This window comes from Neolamprologus brichardi, chromosome 11, assembly GCF_056152115.1.
Source record: "Neolamprologus brichardi isolate AB-2024 chromosome 11, ASM5615211v1, whole genome shotgun sequence".
Taxonomy (NCBI): domain Eukaryota; kingdom Metazoa; phylum Chordata; class Actinopteri; order Cichliformes; family Cichlidae; genus Neolamprologus; species Neolamprologus brichardi.
The window spans coordinates 8652209-8668388 of NC_142114.1; the positions used below are offsets into that span (position 1 = coordinate 8652209).

The window sequence follows — 16180 nt, forward strand, 5'->3', positions numbered from 1 at the left end:
AGTACAACAAATATCGACCCTTTGAAATATCTCCGAATATCTTTTTATTTAGTCAGCCTCGACTGGTAAAGTTAATTTCCTGGTACACTAAAGTATTTGCATGTGCTGCTACTTGGATGGATGCGCAATGTAGGTTAAACAAGGTGATCATAAGAATCATGATATGTCCAGAGATGCAAAACAGATGTAAAAGACTGGGAATGCTTTGCCTAAAAGCCTCACTCTGAGTGTAAACAGGAGAAATGTATATTTTCATGTATCAGCTATGAGGGAAGTGACAGAAATACAAATCCAGCTTTGACTCAGAGAGGGGATCATATCAACATCAGTGTGTCTACAGAAAACTCCAGAGTGAGGGTAGAAGTCTTTTCTTTCTCTTATTAGAGGACACATTTGTGCAACGAGACTAAAGTAAAGATGCTGTGGAGTCTGTTGTTCATCACTTTGATTGGTAAGTGGATCATTTGATGTTCCTGCCTGGCACAGTGATGTTTCAATGATCGTTATAAAGAATGAAAAAGATCAAATATAACAGTTCAGTTTTACTGTGAGTTGATCCAAACTGCTCGATAAAGCAAAAGTCGTTTCATTTAGTTTAAAGAGGATTTGACTTTAGTAAAGCCAGTTTCATTTCTGAGTGTTGAAGGATGGTTTACATTCTGTGCTTTCTGCTGTATTACCAAACAACAATATCAGAGCTGGCAGTAATTCACTCATTCTTACATCGTTCTCTGAAACTTCACAGGAAGATCAACTCAACAGGATCCAAGTAAGAGTGCATTTCTAATCAGTTTCTTCAGGTTATATCAAAAAGTATGATGGTACTTCTGTTCTGAATATACTTATTTGTAAAGTATTTAATTGTATGCCTTTTTAATTATTTTTATATATTTTTCTACCTTTATTTATTTATTGCATCACAGTAGACGTCATATCTGTGGGAATGTTTCATGTGGGGATTTTCTGTTGGACTGAAGCAATATTACAAATATCTGTATAAATATATGACATAAATGTAAATTTATATTGAATTATGTTCTGTGATACGTTATCACTGTGATTTAGAAATAAATGCTTTGATAAACATGCAGTCTTTGATGTGTGGGTGGGAGTTTAATATATTACAGGGTCATCCTTCAGGATGTTTTGAGAGTCCAATTATTCATTTCATTAATTTTGATGATTTTTTTTTTCACCAACTGCGTGTGTGTGTGTGTTTTAAATATGTTTCCCACAAAAGATTTAGTCAAATTATCAAGTCATAATTCAGATTCATTATTTAGGAGTGAAAAGGAGATTTTGATAAAGAAACACTAGAAGTCCTGGTCTGAAGTATTATTATCACTGACCTTGTTTTTTTTTTTTCATCTTCACTTTCAGTTACATCATCAGGATGTAGTCCAGGATGGGAAACTATCAAACTGGATGACAAAGTGGCATTTCAGTCTTCAGTCTACACAGATTATTATGGTGTCAACTACACTGCTGACAGAGCTTTGGACGGAAATTATTTGACAGGTTCCTTCACTGTATATGAAACCATCACCTGGTGGACAGTTGACTTATTGGGTCTATATGAAATTTCCTGCATCAGCATTTACAACACGGATCATTTCAAAGTTGATCTAAAAGGCGCTCGCATCCTCATCGGGAACTCATCTGAGAGAAATGCTGCTGACACCACTGAGTAATACCTTCATCTTACTTTGAATCATTCTGTTCTCAGTCAGGCTCCAGCATGTCCAATGTTTTTAGATAATTTTATGAAAATTTAAATGCATTTAAATCCAGTAATACAGTAACACAGATAACCCTGTATCAGTTCTATCAGATGAAATAGGAGGTCTAATATGGTGTAGTTTTGGGTAATAATAAAGTATATGAGTAAAATATAAAATCTTTATTTATTCTCATTTTCCTTTGTTGTTTATTTGTAGGTGTTTTCCTTCTTTCTAAAATGTTCTCAGACAGCAGCTCACATTTATTATCCAGCTGTTCGACTGTCTCCACTGTTTACAGCATGATTTAATCAAACAGAGCCAGAAACACAACTCTTTCTGTACATCTGTCCAACCTTTTGTCTTTTATCACAGGTGTGCAACAATCAACACAACTACTAGTGGAGAAAATAAAACATTTAACTGTGAAAATGGACCAAAGTGGGGGCGTTATGTAACTGTGTACCAAAACACATCGGGAGGATTTTTAATTCTGTTTGAGGTGACGATGAAAGGCAGAAAAAAAGGTACAATAAAACATTCTTACCCACTAAGTTAACTGGTCAGTCAGTAGAGTCAATATAAATGTGTAAATGTTGACAGTAAGAATTATGTGCTTCAATCAACGCAGCATGTTAGACACTCAGAAACACTGTTTGGTTTGATGCTTCTAAGTTTCATGTTTTTGATGTTTTTCCTTTTAGAGCGCTTTAAACTGATTAAAGAGAACAAGACATGGGCAGACGCCCGGTACCACTGCAGAGATGAACACATGGATCTGGTTTCCATCCTTGATGAAGAGACTCAGGGCTGGGTTGGGTTGGAGGCTCAGAAGGCTGACACTCCCTTTGTCTGGTTGGGTCTTCAATACATCTGTGGCTTCGGCTTCTGGATCTGGGTCAACGATCAGTGTGTATTTTTTGATCAGTGGGCTCCAGACGAGGCAAGAACAGCAGTCTGCGGCATGAACGCTGCCATGAATACAAGTGGGAACCATTTGTGGTACAAGAAGTCTGTTTATGATAAATATAATTTCATCTGTGCAGTGTAAGAAGATCCATGGATTGGTTTTGTTTATTCAGTTAGACAGGTGTCAGTAGTGGCTTGTTGGGTTGTAGCAAACTTTCCTCTAATAAATCAAAGGTGATGGGTTCAGGCTCAGTGTAGCAGGAAGATAAACAGTAGAGAAATTAAGCAGAACTTTTCTATTAACACTCAGAAAGATGTTATTATTATATATTACTTTTGATTGTATTTCATGATACACTGATATGATGATTGTATGACACTTAAAAAACTTAAGCATTCAGTGTTTTCTATAATTTTATAATTTTCTATAATTTTGAATTGACATATATATATATATATATATATATATATATATATATATATATATATATATATATATATATATATATATTTAGTTGTAAATGGATCGTTGGCCTTTGAATTGTTTTACTCGCGCCTGTCATGTTTAAACCTGCTGAACAAATAAAACATAAACTGGAAAACAAATGTTTTTCAATTCAGTTTATTTTTGTTGGGATGTTTGTTTACAGATATTCAGTGACTGTGTTTGTGTTTCAGATTGTCTCCTTTAAATTCACTGTATAACTTCATATATCATTTTTACACTGTAAAATGCATGTTTCAGTTAAAATGGTCATTTGCACAAAAGTGATAATTATTCTGAATGAATCTGTATGAGCAGTGAAATTACGGCATTTACAGTGTTTTAATAATACAGCCTTTATTAAAGCCACAAATACTGAGAAAAGGTTCCACACCCATGACTGTATTTTGAACTGATGTTACGTTGATATAATTAAAAAAGGCCTTAAGTTCCTGATATCTTTTAAAAGACAAAATGTGTTTTTGTGCAGGATCTACCAACAGGTAACCTGTGCAATAGTGAGCAAATCAGTTGAAACATCTGAGAATAAAAATAACTACATCAATATCACATTGACCGAAGTGCTCTCGAATTTTAAGTGTTGATGCTTGATCATCGCGGTAAAGAAAGTTTCTGGAATCTCCATTTTAAGGTCGCTAGCCTTGATCTAGCAATCCTGTGAATCACTCAGAGTCACACACATCCGTTATTACAAATGTTTACCAGGGTCCTTTAAAGTATCTTTGCTCTTCGTAGAGCTGCACTCTTCTGGACACAGATCTCAGATGTCATTCCTGGGATCTGCTGGAGCCACCTGCCCAGTTTAGGGGTCACTGCCCCGAGTGCTCTGATTACTACATGGACCACTGTTGCCTTCACCATTCACATCTTCTTAACCTCCTCTCTCAGCCTTTGTTGTTTTTCCAGCTTCTGGTATTCATTATTCCTGATTCTGCTATTACTCGGTATAGTGGCTCGTCCATCACTAGTATGTCTGATGGTTTGCTATCACCAGTTTGTCCGTCTGTATCTGGAAGTCCCACAGGATCTTAGTCCGGTCATTCTCGACCACCCTTGGCAGTGTCTCCCATATTGACTTTGGGACTTCCAGGCCCGGCCTCTGAACTATGCCAGCCATTTGGTTATCATGTTCCATGTATGCCCTGCACGTTAGCATCGTGCACCTTCCTGCTATGTGGTTCATAACAGTCATTCCTTATTTTACTGCCCTCTGCCATGGCAAAGTGCAAGTCCAGCATTAAACTTATGTGGTTCAGATTTATTAGTAGATGGAAAACTTTCTTCCATGTAAATAATTCTGTGTAGATGAATGGAATAGAAGACAGCTCTTATGCAATGGCCAACATGAAAGTCAGAGCACCTCATTCTAAAAGAAAAGAATAAAATTATTCAAACAGTATCAAAGTGGGAAGAAATTTCACAAACTGACTTGTTGCAGTGGCGGTTTCCTTTTACAGTAGCATGCTCGAATTCAGTGAGCTCTTTAGAATGACACATTTTTCAGGTTTTTGTAAAGACAAACTGCAAAGCTGAGTCTTACACATCCATGACCAGGGTGCATTTGTGTGAAAGACCCAGAGGGGCTCGGATATGTTTTTCCCCACAAAAAAATACTTCAGGAACCAGTGATGCTATATACTCTGAGCATGTACTATGGTCAATGTAACCTCTATGAACCTTCATGAACTTTAACTAATTAAATTCAGAGCTTAAAAAAATAAGCACATTGTTTATAATAATATTGTAATGTTCTTAAAATAAGTGTAAATCAACATTTGCAACATTTCCAGTCTAATATTTTCCTCTTCAGACTCTCATTCTAACACAACAATACGCTTTAAGACACCACTTAGCAATACTTGGCCAGCTACGCCACTTAAAATCAATATTTAATATGAAATCATTTCCAAATACTAAATCTTTAAGTGATGCCACTTTAAAGAAAAAAGTTCTTCATTTTTCACTATAGTAGATTCCAAATAACACACTCTGGTTGATGATGGACTTTTTCTGCTTTCTACCAGAGCTCCATCTACAGTGTGCTGCTTGACCAGCAGACTTTTAGAGTTTGAGAGTCAGGCTGGTGTGTTAACTTCACATTGTGATAATAAAACACACCAGGACTTAAGTCTGATATGCAGATTCCTGTGCTTTTGCAGCAAAAACCATGATGCTGCTTTACTTTGAATATCCCAGCTGCTTCTCTGCTCCAATGACCAAATGTATTTAATGTGCAAAAAAAGTGAGAACTGCACTTCAAGACTGTACATGATGAAATTCATAATTAGTGATGAATAGGACTCACCCTGCAGCCACGGTGCAGAAGCTACAGGGGGCTGCAGTGACGTGCCCGCAGGCTGTGCTGGCAGCCAGCTGTGGCAGAGTGCCAGGCCCAGCCACCCGAGGTATGAGGGCCCCCTGCCTTCTGGTAGGGGCCCGACCGAGCCACGGGCGCCAGGCCCCGCCAAACAGCCACCGGGAGTGACCCAGTACATACCCAAGTGCCCAGCCCTGGACACCGAGAACCACCAACGCACCGATGCCCAAGGGCATCAAGCACTGGTATGGAGTGTGGTGAGATTGGCCCCCACACCTGGGGGTAGCCTGACAAAGACTTAGAGAAACAGGCTCACACAGACACAAACATGCATTCCTGCCCTCATGCACACATTTACAAATACTCGGCAGTGTGTGAAGCACTTTGCTATAAATAATTTCTGCATGAAACATGAAATCCAGACTAAATGCAGATGCAGAACAGGAAGTAGACACAATGATGGACTTGTGAAGGTTTTTTCCCGGCAGCTTATTAATGAATGACTGATTGTTAATAATGTCTCTTGTTTTTCTTTAAAGTAGACCAAATGTCTACCTGTTGAAATGTCACTGAATACCTTTTATTCACACAGCCTCCACTGGTGAAGTAAATTTCCTGCTATGCTAAGTATCAAGTATTTGCATGTACTTGTATGCACACAGAATGTAGTTTGAACATGGTGATCATAACAGTCATGGTATGTTCACATCTGCAAATCAGATGTAAAAGTCTGGGAATGCTTTGCCTACTGAACATAACAGCCTCACTCTGAGTGTAAACAGGAGAAATGAATAATTTCATGTTTTCTGCTATGAGGGAAGTGACAGAAACACAAATCCAGTTCTGACTCAGAGAGGGGATCATATCAACATCAGTGTGTCTACAGAAAACTCCAGAGTGAGGGTAGAAGTCTTTTCTTTCTCTTATTAGAGGACACATTTGTGCAACGAGACTAAAGTAAAGATGCTGTGGAGTCTGTTGTTCATCACTTTGATTGGTAAGTGGATCATTTGATGTTCCTGCCTGGCACAGTGATGTTTCAATGATCGTTATAAAGAATGAAAAAGATCAAATATAACAGTTCAGTTTTACTGTGAGTTGATCCAAACTGCTCGATAAAGCAAAAGTCGTTTCATTTAGTTTAAAGAGGATTTGACTTTAGTAAAGCCAGTTTCATTTCTGAGTGTTGAAGGATGGTTTACATTCTGTGCTTTCTGCTGTATTACCAAACAACAATATCAGAGCTGGCAGTAATTCACTCATTCTTACATCGTTCTCTGAAACTTCACAGGAAGATCAACTCAAAAGGATCCAAGTAAGAGTGCATTTCTAATCAGTTTCTTCAGGTTATATCAAAAAGTATGATGGTACTTCTGTTCTGAATATACTTATTTGTAAAATTAACATATTTAATTTTATGCCTTTTTAATTATTTTTATATTTTATTTTTCAATTCATTTATTTATTTATTGCATCACAGTAGACGTCATATCTGTGGGAATGTTTCATGTGGGGATTTTCTGTTGGACTGAATCTATTTTACAAACATCTGTATAAATATATGTTATAAATGTAAATTTATATTGAATTATGTTCTGTGATATGTGATCAACGTGATTTAGAAATAAGTGCTTTGATAAACGTGCAGTCTTTGATATGTTTTGACAATCAAATTATTCATTTCATTAATTCTGATGAATCTTTATTCACTAACTGCAAAACTATTCAACATTTATAATGTAGTGAGGCTGCTTGGAAATAACCTGTGTGTGTGTGTGTGTGTGTGTGTGTGTGTGTGTGTGTGTGTGTGTGTGTGTGTGTGTGTGGGTGTGTGTGTGTGTGTGTTTGTGTTAAATATGTTTGCCACAAAAGGTTTAGTCAGATCATGAAGTCATCATTCAGATTCATTATTTAGGAGTGAAAAGGAGATTTTTCCTAAAAAACACTAGAAGACCCGGTCTGAAGTATTATTGCCACTGACATTGTTTCTTTTCTTTTCTTTTTTTTTTTAACTTTACTTTCAGTTACATCATCAGGATGTAGTCCAGGATGGAAAACTATCAACCTGGACAACAAAGTGGCATTTCAGTCTTCAGTCTACACAGACAATGGTGTCAACTACACTGCTGACAGAGCTTTGGACGGAAATAATTCGACATGTTCTAACACTGTAGAAAAACAGCCCATCAGCTGGTGGACAGTTGACTTATTGGGTCTATATGAAATTTCCTGCATCACCATTTACAACAAAGATCAACACAATGTTGATCTAAAAGACGCTCGCATCCTCATCGGGAACTCATCTGAGAGAAATGCTGCTGACACCACTGAGTAATACCTTCATCTTACTTTGAATCATTCTGTTCTCAGTCAGGCTCCAGCATGTCCAATGTTTTTAGATAATTATAATGAACATTTAAATGTATTTAAATCCAGTAATACAGTAACACAGATAACCCTGTATCAGTTCTATCAGATGAAATAGGAGGTCTAATATGATGTGATGTAGTTTGGAGTGATAATCAAGTATATGAGTAAAATATAAAATCTTTATTTATTCTCATTTTCCTTTGTTGTTTATTTGTAGGTGTTTTCCTTCTTTCTAAAATGTTCTCAGACAGCAGCTCACATTTATTATCCAGCTGTTCGACTGTCTCCACTGTTTACAGCATGATTTAATCAAACAGAGCCAGAAACTCTTTCTGTACATCTGTCCAACCTTTTGTCTTTGTTTACAGGTGTGCAAGAATAACCATACTTACTAGTGGAGAAAATAATACATTTAACTGTGAAAATGGAACAAAGTGGGGGCGTTATGTAACTGTGTACAAAGACACACCAAGGCTTGTAATTCTGTGTGAGGTGACGATGAAAGGCAGAAAAAAAGGTACGATAAAACATTCTTACCCACTAAGTTAACTGGTCAGTCAGTAGAGTCAATATAAATGTGTAAATCGATTGATTGATAATACTTTATTCATCCTGATGGAAATTGGGTTAAGGCTGCCGACCTTTGCCAGCGCCATCTTACACTTCCGACCATACATACATTACACAGCATCACATGGGGAAGACAGGTCAGAGAGATATAACAATGGAAAATGCACAACATGAGGAAAGATGAGGAGAAAAAAGAACTCCCCCCAGGCTGAGCTCCAACAGTGAGATCAGTTTGAGAACAGAACAAAACACCTCAGCACATGAAGGATCACATCTCACAACATAGAAGACATAAGCTTCGAAGGCGTTTGGAGGGGGTGGGGGGTGAGTGCAGGTCTGTGTCAGTGTACATGTGTGTGTGTGCGTGTGTGTTTTCTGTGTTCAGCCGAGAGAAAGTGTCCCTTCACCCGGTTAAGCAAAAGTCAACAATCTTCGATCAACGCGGATGGCCTTGAAGGAGGGACAAAGAGTTTTGACAACAATCCTGTTATCATGGAAGAATTTATGTTGTTCCAGTCAGCTTCGACCTTGGCAGGCCTTCAGCTGGCACCAATCCTCTCAATTCCTGTTGTTCTTCTCCAAGATGTTTTCCATTTTGCGTTCAAAACACAATCTGAGTACTCACAGCCCTGCCCATTGTCTATCATGTCGGGTAGCCTTATGGGGTTTTGAACAGCTGTAGCCGCTTCTTTTACTTCGATAAGCCAGGTCCCATCAGCCAGAACTCTGTTATCGTGGTTCCGAATTGGTAGATGTTATTCAATGTCCTCCACCGAGAGTGTCGCCATACACACGATGCAACCGACCATCGAGTATCCTGCAGCAAACGTCTCCGCAGGACAATCAGGCTCTCCCAAGCCCAGCAGGGTATCAATTCCATTACGGGACCAGTTGATCAAATGCATAATTCTTTAGGTTTTAGAGAACAAGACTGAGAAACTCTTTGAGGGTTAAAGAATAAGCGAGAATAAGTAAGAAGAATTATGTGCTTGGATTAACGCAGCATGTTAGACACTCAGAAACACTGTTTGGTTTGATGCTTCTAAGTTTCATGTTTTTGATGTTTTTCCTTTTAGAGCCCTTTAAACTGATTAAAGAGAACAAGACATGGGCAGACGCCCTGTACCACTGCAGAGAGGAACACATGGATCTGGTTTCCATCCTTGATGAAGAGACCCAGGGCTGGGTTGAGTTGGAGGCTCAGAAGGCTGACACTCCCTTTGTCTGGCTGGGTCTTCACTACAGCTGCACCCTGGACCTCTGGTTCTGGGCTGATGATCACTGTGTAGGTTTTAATCAGTGGGCTCCAGACGAGACAAGAACAGCAGACTGTAGCATAAGTGGAGCCATGAGTACAAGTGGGAACCATTTGTGGTACAAGAAGTCTGTTTATGATAAATATAATTTCATCTGTGCAGTGTAAGAAGATCCATGGATTGGTTTTGTTTATTCAATTAGACAGGTGTCAGTAGTGGCTTGTTGGGTTGTAGAAAACTTTCCTCTAATATATCAAAGGTGATGGGTTCAGGCTCAGTGTAGCAGGAAGATAAACAGTGGTGAAATTAAGCAGAACTTTCCTATTATCTTCTACAGCCTACTTAACTGTTGTCATTGCCACCTTTGTGTGTCTGAACATACATTCAGTACAAACTCCTGCTGAATTTACTTTGATATCATAGCTATGTGAAACTAAAATAATCAGAGTCTAGGTATTTCTCACAAATCTTTAGATTATAAAATATATATTATTTTGAACTTATATATTCTTTCATTAAAACAGGATTTCCTCGTGTCTGTCATGTGTGAACCTGCTTTAAAAATAAAACTGTAAATGGAGTACAAATGTTTGTCAGTTTTGTTTTCACGCCTCACTATGTCATTCATTACCCGGTTGATTTGTGGTGTGGACGCTTAACTTAGTTAACACTGTAACTCAAGAATGAGGTGATGTTTGATTTTCGAGTCTATGCCACAGCTGCATCTCCTAAGAGGAAGCTCGAGGGGAAGTACAGGCAGCAACCAGTGTGGTGTGATGTTTCTATCAAGGTTATTCAATGACTCCATCTGTGTTTCAGATTGTCTCCTTTAAACACACTGTATAATTCTACATATGTCTTGTGCACATCAAGACAACACATAATAATCATAATCATAATAATGGCTCCGTAAAAGGCTTCGGATAGTAGTTGAAATGTCTTCATAGTTTTTATATGGAGAGAAATCTCTTTTTAAAAAGGTTTACAGATGTAAGTTTATGGTCATGAGAATTTGCATAATCATGATGAAGGAACTGACCTCCCAGCCCATTGTTCCTTCAGTGGGCTGGTTTCAGTCATTATGCAAATGTACTGTACTGTATAAGATTGGGGAAACCTGTAGCTGATACTGAAGAAGTCACTTGGATGAGTGATGAAACGTTTCTCCCACTGAAAACGCTACGTCCAGGTGAACAGAATCAACATTTGGGGAATAATAAATATTATAATTATAATAATAATAACAATTATTATTATTATTATTATTATTATTATTATTATTATTATTATTATTATTATTATTATTATTATTATGTTGATGTTTAACCATAGAGGAAGCTGAGTAGTTGTGGAGACATGCACTTCTCTGGCAGTGACTGACTGAGCAGCATCCTCTAACAGCTTCATGCTGTGTAGTAAAATTGTTCTTCTCTGCAGTGGTTTTGTCACAGTGCTGCTCTGGATACTGAAGATTCTCTGGAGAAGCAGAAAGTCTACAAGTTCAGAGGTGACCTGGCTGTGAGACAAGGAAACTATCAGGTACTGTCACTCATTCAATTTAGTCTGTGCTCTCTTACATCAAACACTTCATGAAAAAACATCCAGCTTAGTTTCAGTGAGACGTGGAGGTCTTTCGTAGCTGGTATTTTTTATAGCTGACAAACAAGTGTCCATTCATGACCATCAATTTACATTTTTATCAGCAGCATCAGTATTTGAATATTTCCACAAGGCTTGAACCTAGTTTTCTTATTTCCTACCCAACAAGTCTCATTAAAAAGGGGATTTTTGTGGTTCCATTTCACGCAGCCAACAGTGCACAGATGTAGTAAGCAGTGTATTTATTGACAGTTAAAAACAACTTGACAATTTGTTTTTGCCTTTATTTTGTCATTTAATTCATCTTCAAGACCCAATAAAGTCTTACTTGTTATCATCCATCGTCCATCTGGGCCTTACACTGAGTTTCTGTCGGTTTATTGCTCAGCTCAGATAAAATAATTATTGTGGGTGATTTTAACATTCACATAGAAGCTAAAAATGACAGCCTCAACATGGCATTTAATCTGTTACTAGACTCAATTGGCTTCTCTCAAAATGTAAAAGAACCCACCCACCACTTTAATCACACTCTAGATCTTGTTTTAACATATGGCATAGAAACTGAACATTTAACAGTGTTTCCTGAAAACCCTCTCCTGTCTGATCATTTCCTGATAACATTTACATTTACAATAATTGATTACACAGCAGTGGAGAGTAGACTTTATCACAGTAGATGTCTTTTCTGAAAATGCTGTAACTAAGTTTAAGAATATAATCCTCCCACTGTTAGCAGCTTCAATGGCCTGTACCAACACAGAGCAGAGCAGCTATCTGAACGCTACTCCAACAGAGGTTGATCATCTTGTTAATAATTTTACCTCCTCACTACGTACGACCCTGGATACTGTAGCTCCTCTGAAAACTAAGGTCTCTAATCAGAAGTACCTGACTCCGTGGTATAATTCTCAAACACGTAGCCTAAAGCAGATAACATAAGCTGGAGAGGAAATGGCGTGTCACAAATTTAGAAGATCATAATTTAGCCTGGAGAAATAGTTTGTTGCTTTATAAGAAAGCCCTCCGCAAAGCCAGAACATCTTACTGTTCGTCACTGATTGAAGAAAATAAGAACAACCCCAGGTTTCTCTTCAGCACTGTAGCCAGGCTGACAAAAAGTCAGGGCTCTGTTGAGCCAACCATCCCTTTAACGTTAACTAGTAATGACTTCATGAACTTTTTCACAAATAAAATTTTAATCATTAGAGAAAAAATTACCAATAATCATCCCACAGATGTAATATTATCTACAGCTACTTTTAGTACCACTGATATTCATTTTGTCATGAAACGCTGTGTGGCGGGCAGGAGATGAGGACTCAAAGTGCAGGACTCACAGACTCAGGGGATGAACTCAAAATCACAGCTTTATTTGCTGGTCACAGAAAAACGAGCATACAAAGTAAACTAAGCTAAACTGGGAAACAATGAACTAAAACACACAGGGAGATCCACACAGCAAGAGGGACGACGCGACACTGACTCAGAGAAACACAGGGTTTAAATACACTGGGAAGTAACGAGGGGAATGAGACACAGAAGGAGAGCACAGCTGGGAGAAATCAGAACTGACGAGACAAGGGAGCCAAGTAGGATACACTCACATGAGACACAGACCTTCAAAGTAAAACAGGAATTAGCACAGACGCAAACTAGACTAGGGGAGACAGCAACTAAGAAACACAGACAACACCAACAACAAAGAGACAGAGGGCAGCTACTAAATACTCAGAGAACTAAACAGAATACAAGAAAACCAAACTAAGACACTACACCAAAGAATAAGCTGGGACAACAAAGAGAACTAAGAACATAACACAAAAAAACTCAGAGGCACAAGAAACTCAAAACACTGGGTCACTGGCCTAGGACCGTGACACATTTAGACTCTTTTTCTCCAGTTGATCTTTCTGAGTTAACTTCAATATTTACTTCCTCCAAACCATCAATGTGTCTTTTAGACCCCATTCCCACAAAACTGCTCAAAGAAGTCCTGCCATTAATTGATGCTTCAATCTTAAATATGATCAACCTATCTCTAATAATCGGCTATGTACCACAGGCCTTCAAGGTGGCTGTAGTTAAACCTTTACTCAAAAAGCCATCTCTAGACCCAGCAGTCTTAGCTAATTATAGGCCAATCTCCAACCTTCCTTTCATTTCAAAAATCCTTGAAAGAGTAGTTGTCAAACAGCTAATGGATCATCTGCAGAGGAATGGTTTATTTGAAGAGTTTCAGTCAGGTTTCAGAGCTCATCACAGCACAGAAACAGCTTTAGTGAAGGTTACAAATGATCTTCTTATGGCCTCTGACAGTGAACTCGTCTCTGTGCTTGTCCTTCTAGACCTTAGTGTAGCGTTTGATAATATTCTATTAGCGCGGTTAGAGCATGCTGTAGGTATTTCAGGTACTGCACTGCAGTGGTTTGAATCATCTATCTATTTGATTCCAATTTGTGCATGTAAATGGAGAGTCCTCTTCACACACTAAGGTCAATTATGGTGTTACACAGGCTAGGACCAATTCTGTTTACATTATACATGCTTCCCTTAGGCAGCATCATTAGAAGACATAGCATACTACATAGCATACAGACATAGCTGTCAGACTGTACAATCAGAACTGCTCCCAACAAACATAGATGTTTACATTTGCACTGTAACTGCAATAAGTTAATCAACCGATTCACACTACAACCTGGTTTGCCTCTTATCTCTAGTTATTTTTATTTAATGTAATAACTGTACATTACTCTGTTTATAGTAACCATTGTCCTTAATGTAAATATGTAAGAAAAATTGTGTATGTTTCTGTTCTGTGTCCTGTGTACTGTTTGTTTGTATATGTGTCTTTCTGGCTGCTGTTACAACCAAATTTCCCCTTGTGGGACAATTAAAGGATTATTCTATTCTATTCTATTCTATTCTATTCTATTATATTCTATTCTTCTATACATTTTCACTGCTATGCAAATGACACTCAACTCTATCTATCTATGCAGGAATGTCTTAAAGACATAAAGACCTGGATGGCCGCTAACTTTCTGCTTCTTAATTCAGATAAAACTGAGGTTATTGTACTCGGCCCTGAAAATCTTAGAAATATGGTATCTAATCAGATTCTTACTCTGCATTACCTTGGCCTCCAGTAACACTGTTAGGAACCTTGGAGTCATTTTTGACCAAGACATGTCCTTCAACGCACATATTAAACAAATATGTAAGACTGCCTTCTTCTATTTGCGCAACATCTCTAAAATTAGAAATATCCTGTCTCAGAGTGATGCTGAAAAACTAGTTCATGCATTTATTACTTCCAGGCTGGACTACTGTAATTCATTATTATCAGGATGTCCTAAAAACTCCCTGAAAAGCCTTCAGTTAATCCAAAATGCTGCAGCAAGAGTACTGACAGGGACTAGAAAGAGAGAGCATATTTCTCCTGTTTTGGCTTCCCTTCATTGGCTTCCTGTTAAATCCTGAATTGAATTCAAAATCCTGCTCCTCACATACAAGGTCTTAAATAATCAAGCCCCATCTTATCTTAATGACCTTGTAGTACCATATCACCCTATTAGAGCACTTTGCTCCCGCTCTGCAGGCCTACTTGTTGTTCCTAGAGTATTTAAAAGTAGAATGGGAGGGAGAGCCTTCAGTTTTCAGGCCCCTCTTCTGTGGAACCAGCTTCCACTTTGGATTCAGGAGACAGACACTATCTCTACTTTTAAGATTAGGCTTAAAAGTTTCCTTTTTACTAATGCATATAGTTAGGGCTGGACCAGGTGACCCTGAATCCTCCCTTAGTTATGCTGCAATAGACGTAGGCTGCCGGGGATTCCCATGATGCATTGAGTTTTTTCTTTCCAGTCACCTTTCTCACTCACTATGTGTCAATAGACCTCTCTGCATCGAATCATATCTGTTATTAACCTCTGTCTCTCTTCCACAGCATGTCTTTATCCTGTGTTCCTTCTCTCACCCCAACTGGCCGCAGCAGATGGCCACGCCCCTCCCTGAGCCTGGTTCTGCTGGAGGTTTCTTCCTGTTAAAAGGGAGTTTTTCCTTCCCGCTATTGCCAAAGTGCTTGCTCAGGTGACTGCTGTTGTGATTTGGTGCTATATAAATAAAACTGAATTGAATTGAATAAAGTTAAATGTTAAGATTTTTTGTATTTTGTTCTAAATACAGAAGATGGCACAGGCAGGCGGAATGACAAAAAATGAAAAATAAAATAATACTGAAAAAATTACTTGGTACACATGAGAGTCAAGAGTAGTTTTATTTTTTTATTACCATGTTAAATGAACTCTGTTGTACTTTTATTCAGCAGGTTATCAAAAATATAACATTTTCCCATTGTTGTATTTCATTAGGACAAGATACAGCATGTGACTGTAACCTTTGTATTTACATTCTGTACGTCACATGTAAATAGTAAACTTCCCACGGGGACATCCCATGATATACTGAGCCTTTCTTCTTCACTCTCTGTGTGTTCATAAACCTCTACTGCATATGAAAAATTATTAAACTCTCTCTCGTATGTTTGCCTTTTATTATGTTTTTGTTGTGGTCCTGGGTCTGTTTACAGAGCGGTTTTGAGATTTTTGGACTTTTGAGTTTGTTTTCTTTAAATCTAGACAATTTAAAAATGTCTTAGGGTTTATATTATTTCATATACATCTTCCTCTTTGTGTAATCAGACTTGTTCTTGGTCCCTAGATTTTCTCGTCTGGACTCGCCGAGAACGCGAGTACGGACTCACATACTCGAGAATTGAGAAAGGCTCTATAAGTCATATATGGAAGCAACAGAGAACAATAAAGCATGTGTAATAGTTTCTTGTTCAAGACATTCTTTGTTTTGTAGAGAATAGCAATGGGTTTTGACATTTTTGTTTTCACATGGTTTATATTAGACTTCCAGCTAAGTT

General features: G+C 38.0%; 2 protein-coding genes across 6 annotated transcripts; both read left to right on the forward strand.

The window, feature by feature from the left end:
* Window positions 1-417: 417 nt before the first annotated feature.
* Window positions 418-2769, forward strand: LOC148100490 (fucolectin-3-like). 3 transcript variants are annotated; one of them, XM_087847723.1, is made up of 5 exons: window positions 418-451; window positions 746-769; window positions 1381-1687; window positions 2094-2245; window positions 2423-2769. In XM_087847723.1, the coding sequence occupies exons 1-5, from the start codon at window positions 418-420 to the stop codon at window positions 2767-2769; spliced, it is 864 nt and encodes a 287-aa protein (XP_087703849.1). The 3 variants fall into 3 exon arrangements, with proteins under 3 accessions (XP_087703849.1, XP_087703850.1, XP_087703851.1); XM_087847724.1 differs by having other exon boundaries at window positions 1393-1687; XM_087847725.1 differs by having other exon boundaries at window positions 1405-1687.
* Window positions 2770-6412: 3643 nt separating this feature from the next.
* On the forward strand, window positions 6413-9818 carry LOC148100491 (uncharacterized). Of its 3 annotated transcripts, none has more exons than XM_087847726.1 (5): window positions 6413-6446; window positions 6741-6764; window positions 7474-7780; window positions 8188-8336; window positions 9466-9818. In XM_087847726.1, exons 1-5 carry the CDS (start codon window positions 6413-6415, stop codon window positions 9810-9812), a joined length of 861 nt encoding a protein of 286 aa, XP_087703852.1. In that variant the 3' UTR covers window positions 9813-9818. The 3 variants fall into 3 exon arrangements, with proteins under 3 accessions (XP_087703852.1, XP_087703853.1, XP_087703854.1); XM_087847727.1 differs by having other exon boundaries at window positions 7486-7780; XM_087847728.1 differs by having other exon boundaries at window positions 7498-7780.
* The last annotated feature ends 6362 nt before the right edge of the window (window positions 9819-16180 follow it).

Excerpts from the sequence above, each read along its gene's own strand:
- LOC148100490 (XM_087847723.1), top strand. The coding sequence starts at position 418 with ATGCTGTGGAGTCTGTTGTTCATCACTTTGATTG. Across the intron at positions 452-745 it reads GTTGTTCATCACTTTGATTG|GAAGATCAACTCAACAGGAT; the intron begins GTAAGTGGATCA and ends GAAACTTCACAG. Across the intron at positions 1,688-2,093 it reads AATGCTGCTGACACCACTGA|GTGTGCAACAATCAACACAA; the intron begins GTAATACCTTCA and ends CTTTTATCACAG.
- LOC148100491 (XM_087847726.1), top strand. The coding sequence starts at position 6,413 with ATGCTGTGGAGTCTGTTGTTCATCACTTTGATTG. Across the intron at positions 6,765-7,473 it reads ATCAACTCAAAAGGATCCAA|TTACATCATCAGGATGTAGT; the intron begins GTAAGAGTGCAT and ends CTTTACTTTCAG. Across the intron at positions 7,781-8,187 it reads AATGCTGCTGACACCACTGA|GTGTGCAAGAATAACCATAC; the intron begins GTAATACCTTCA and ends CTTTGTTTACAG.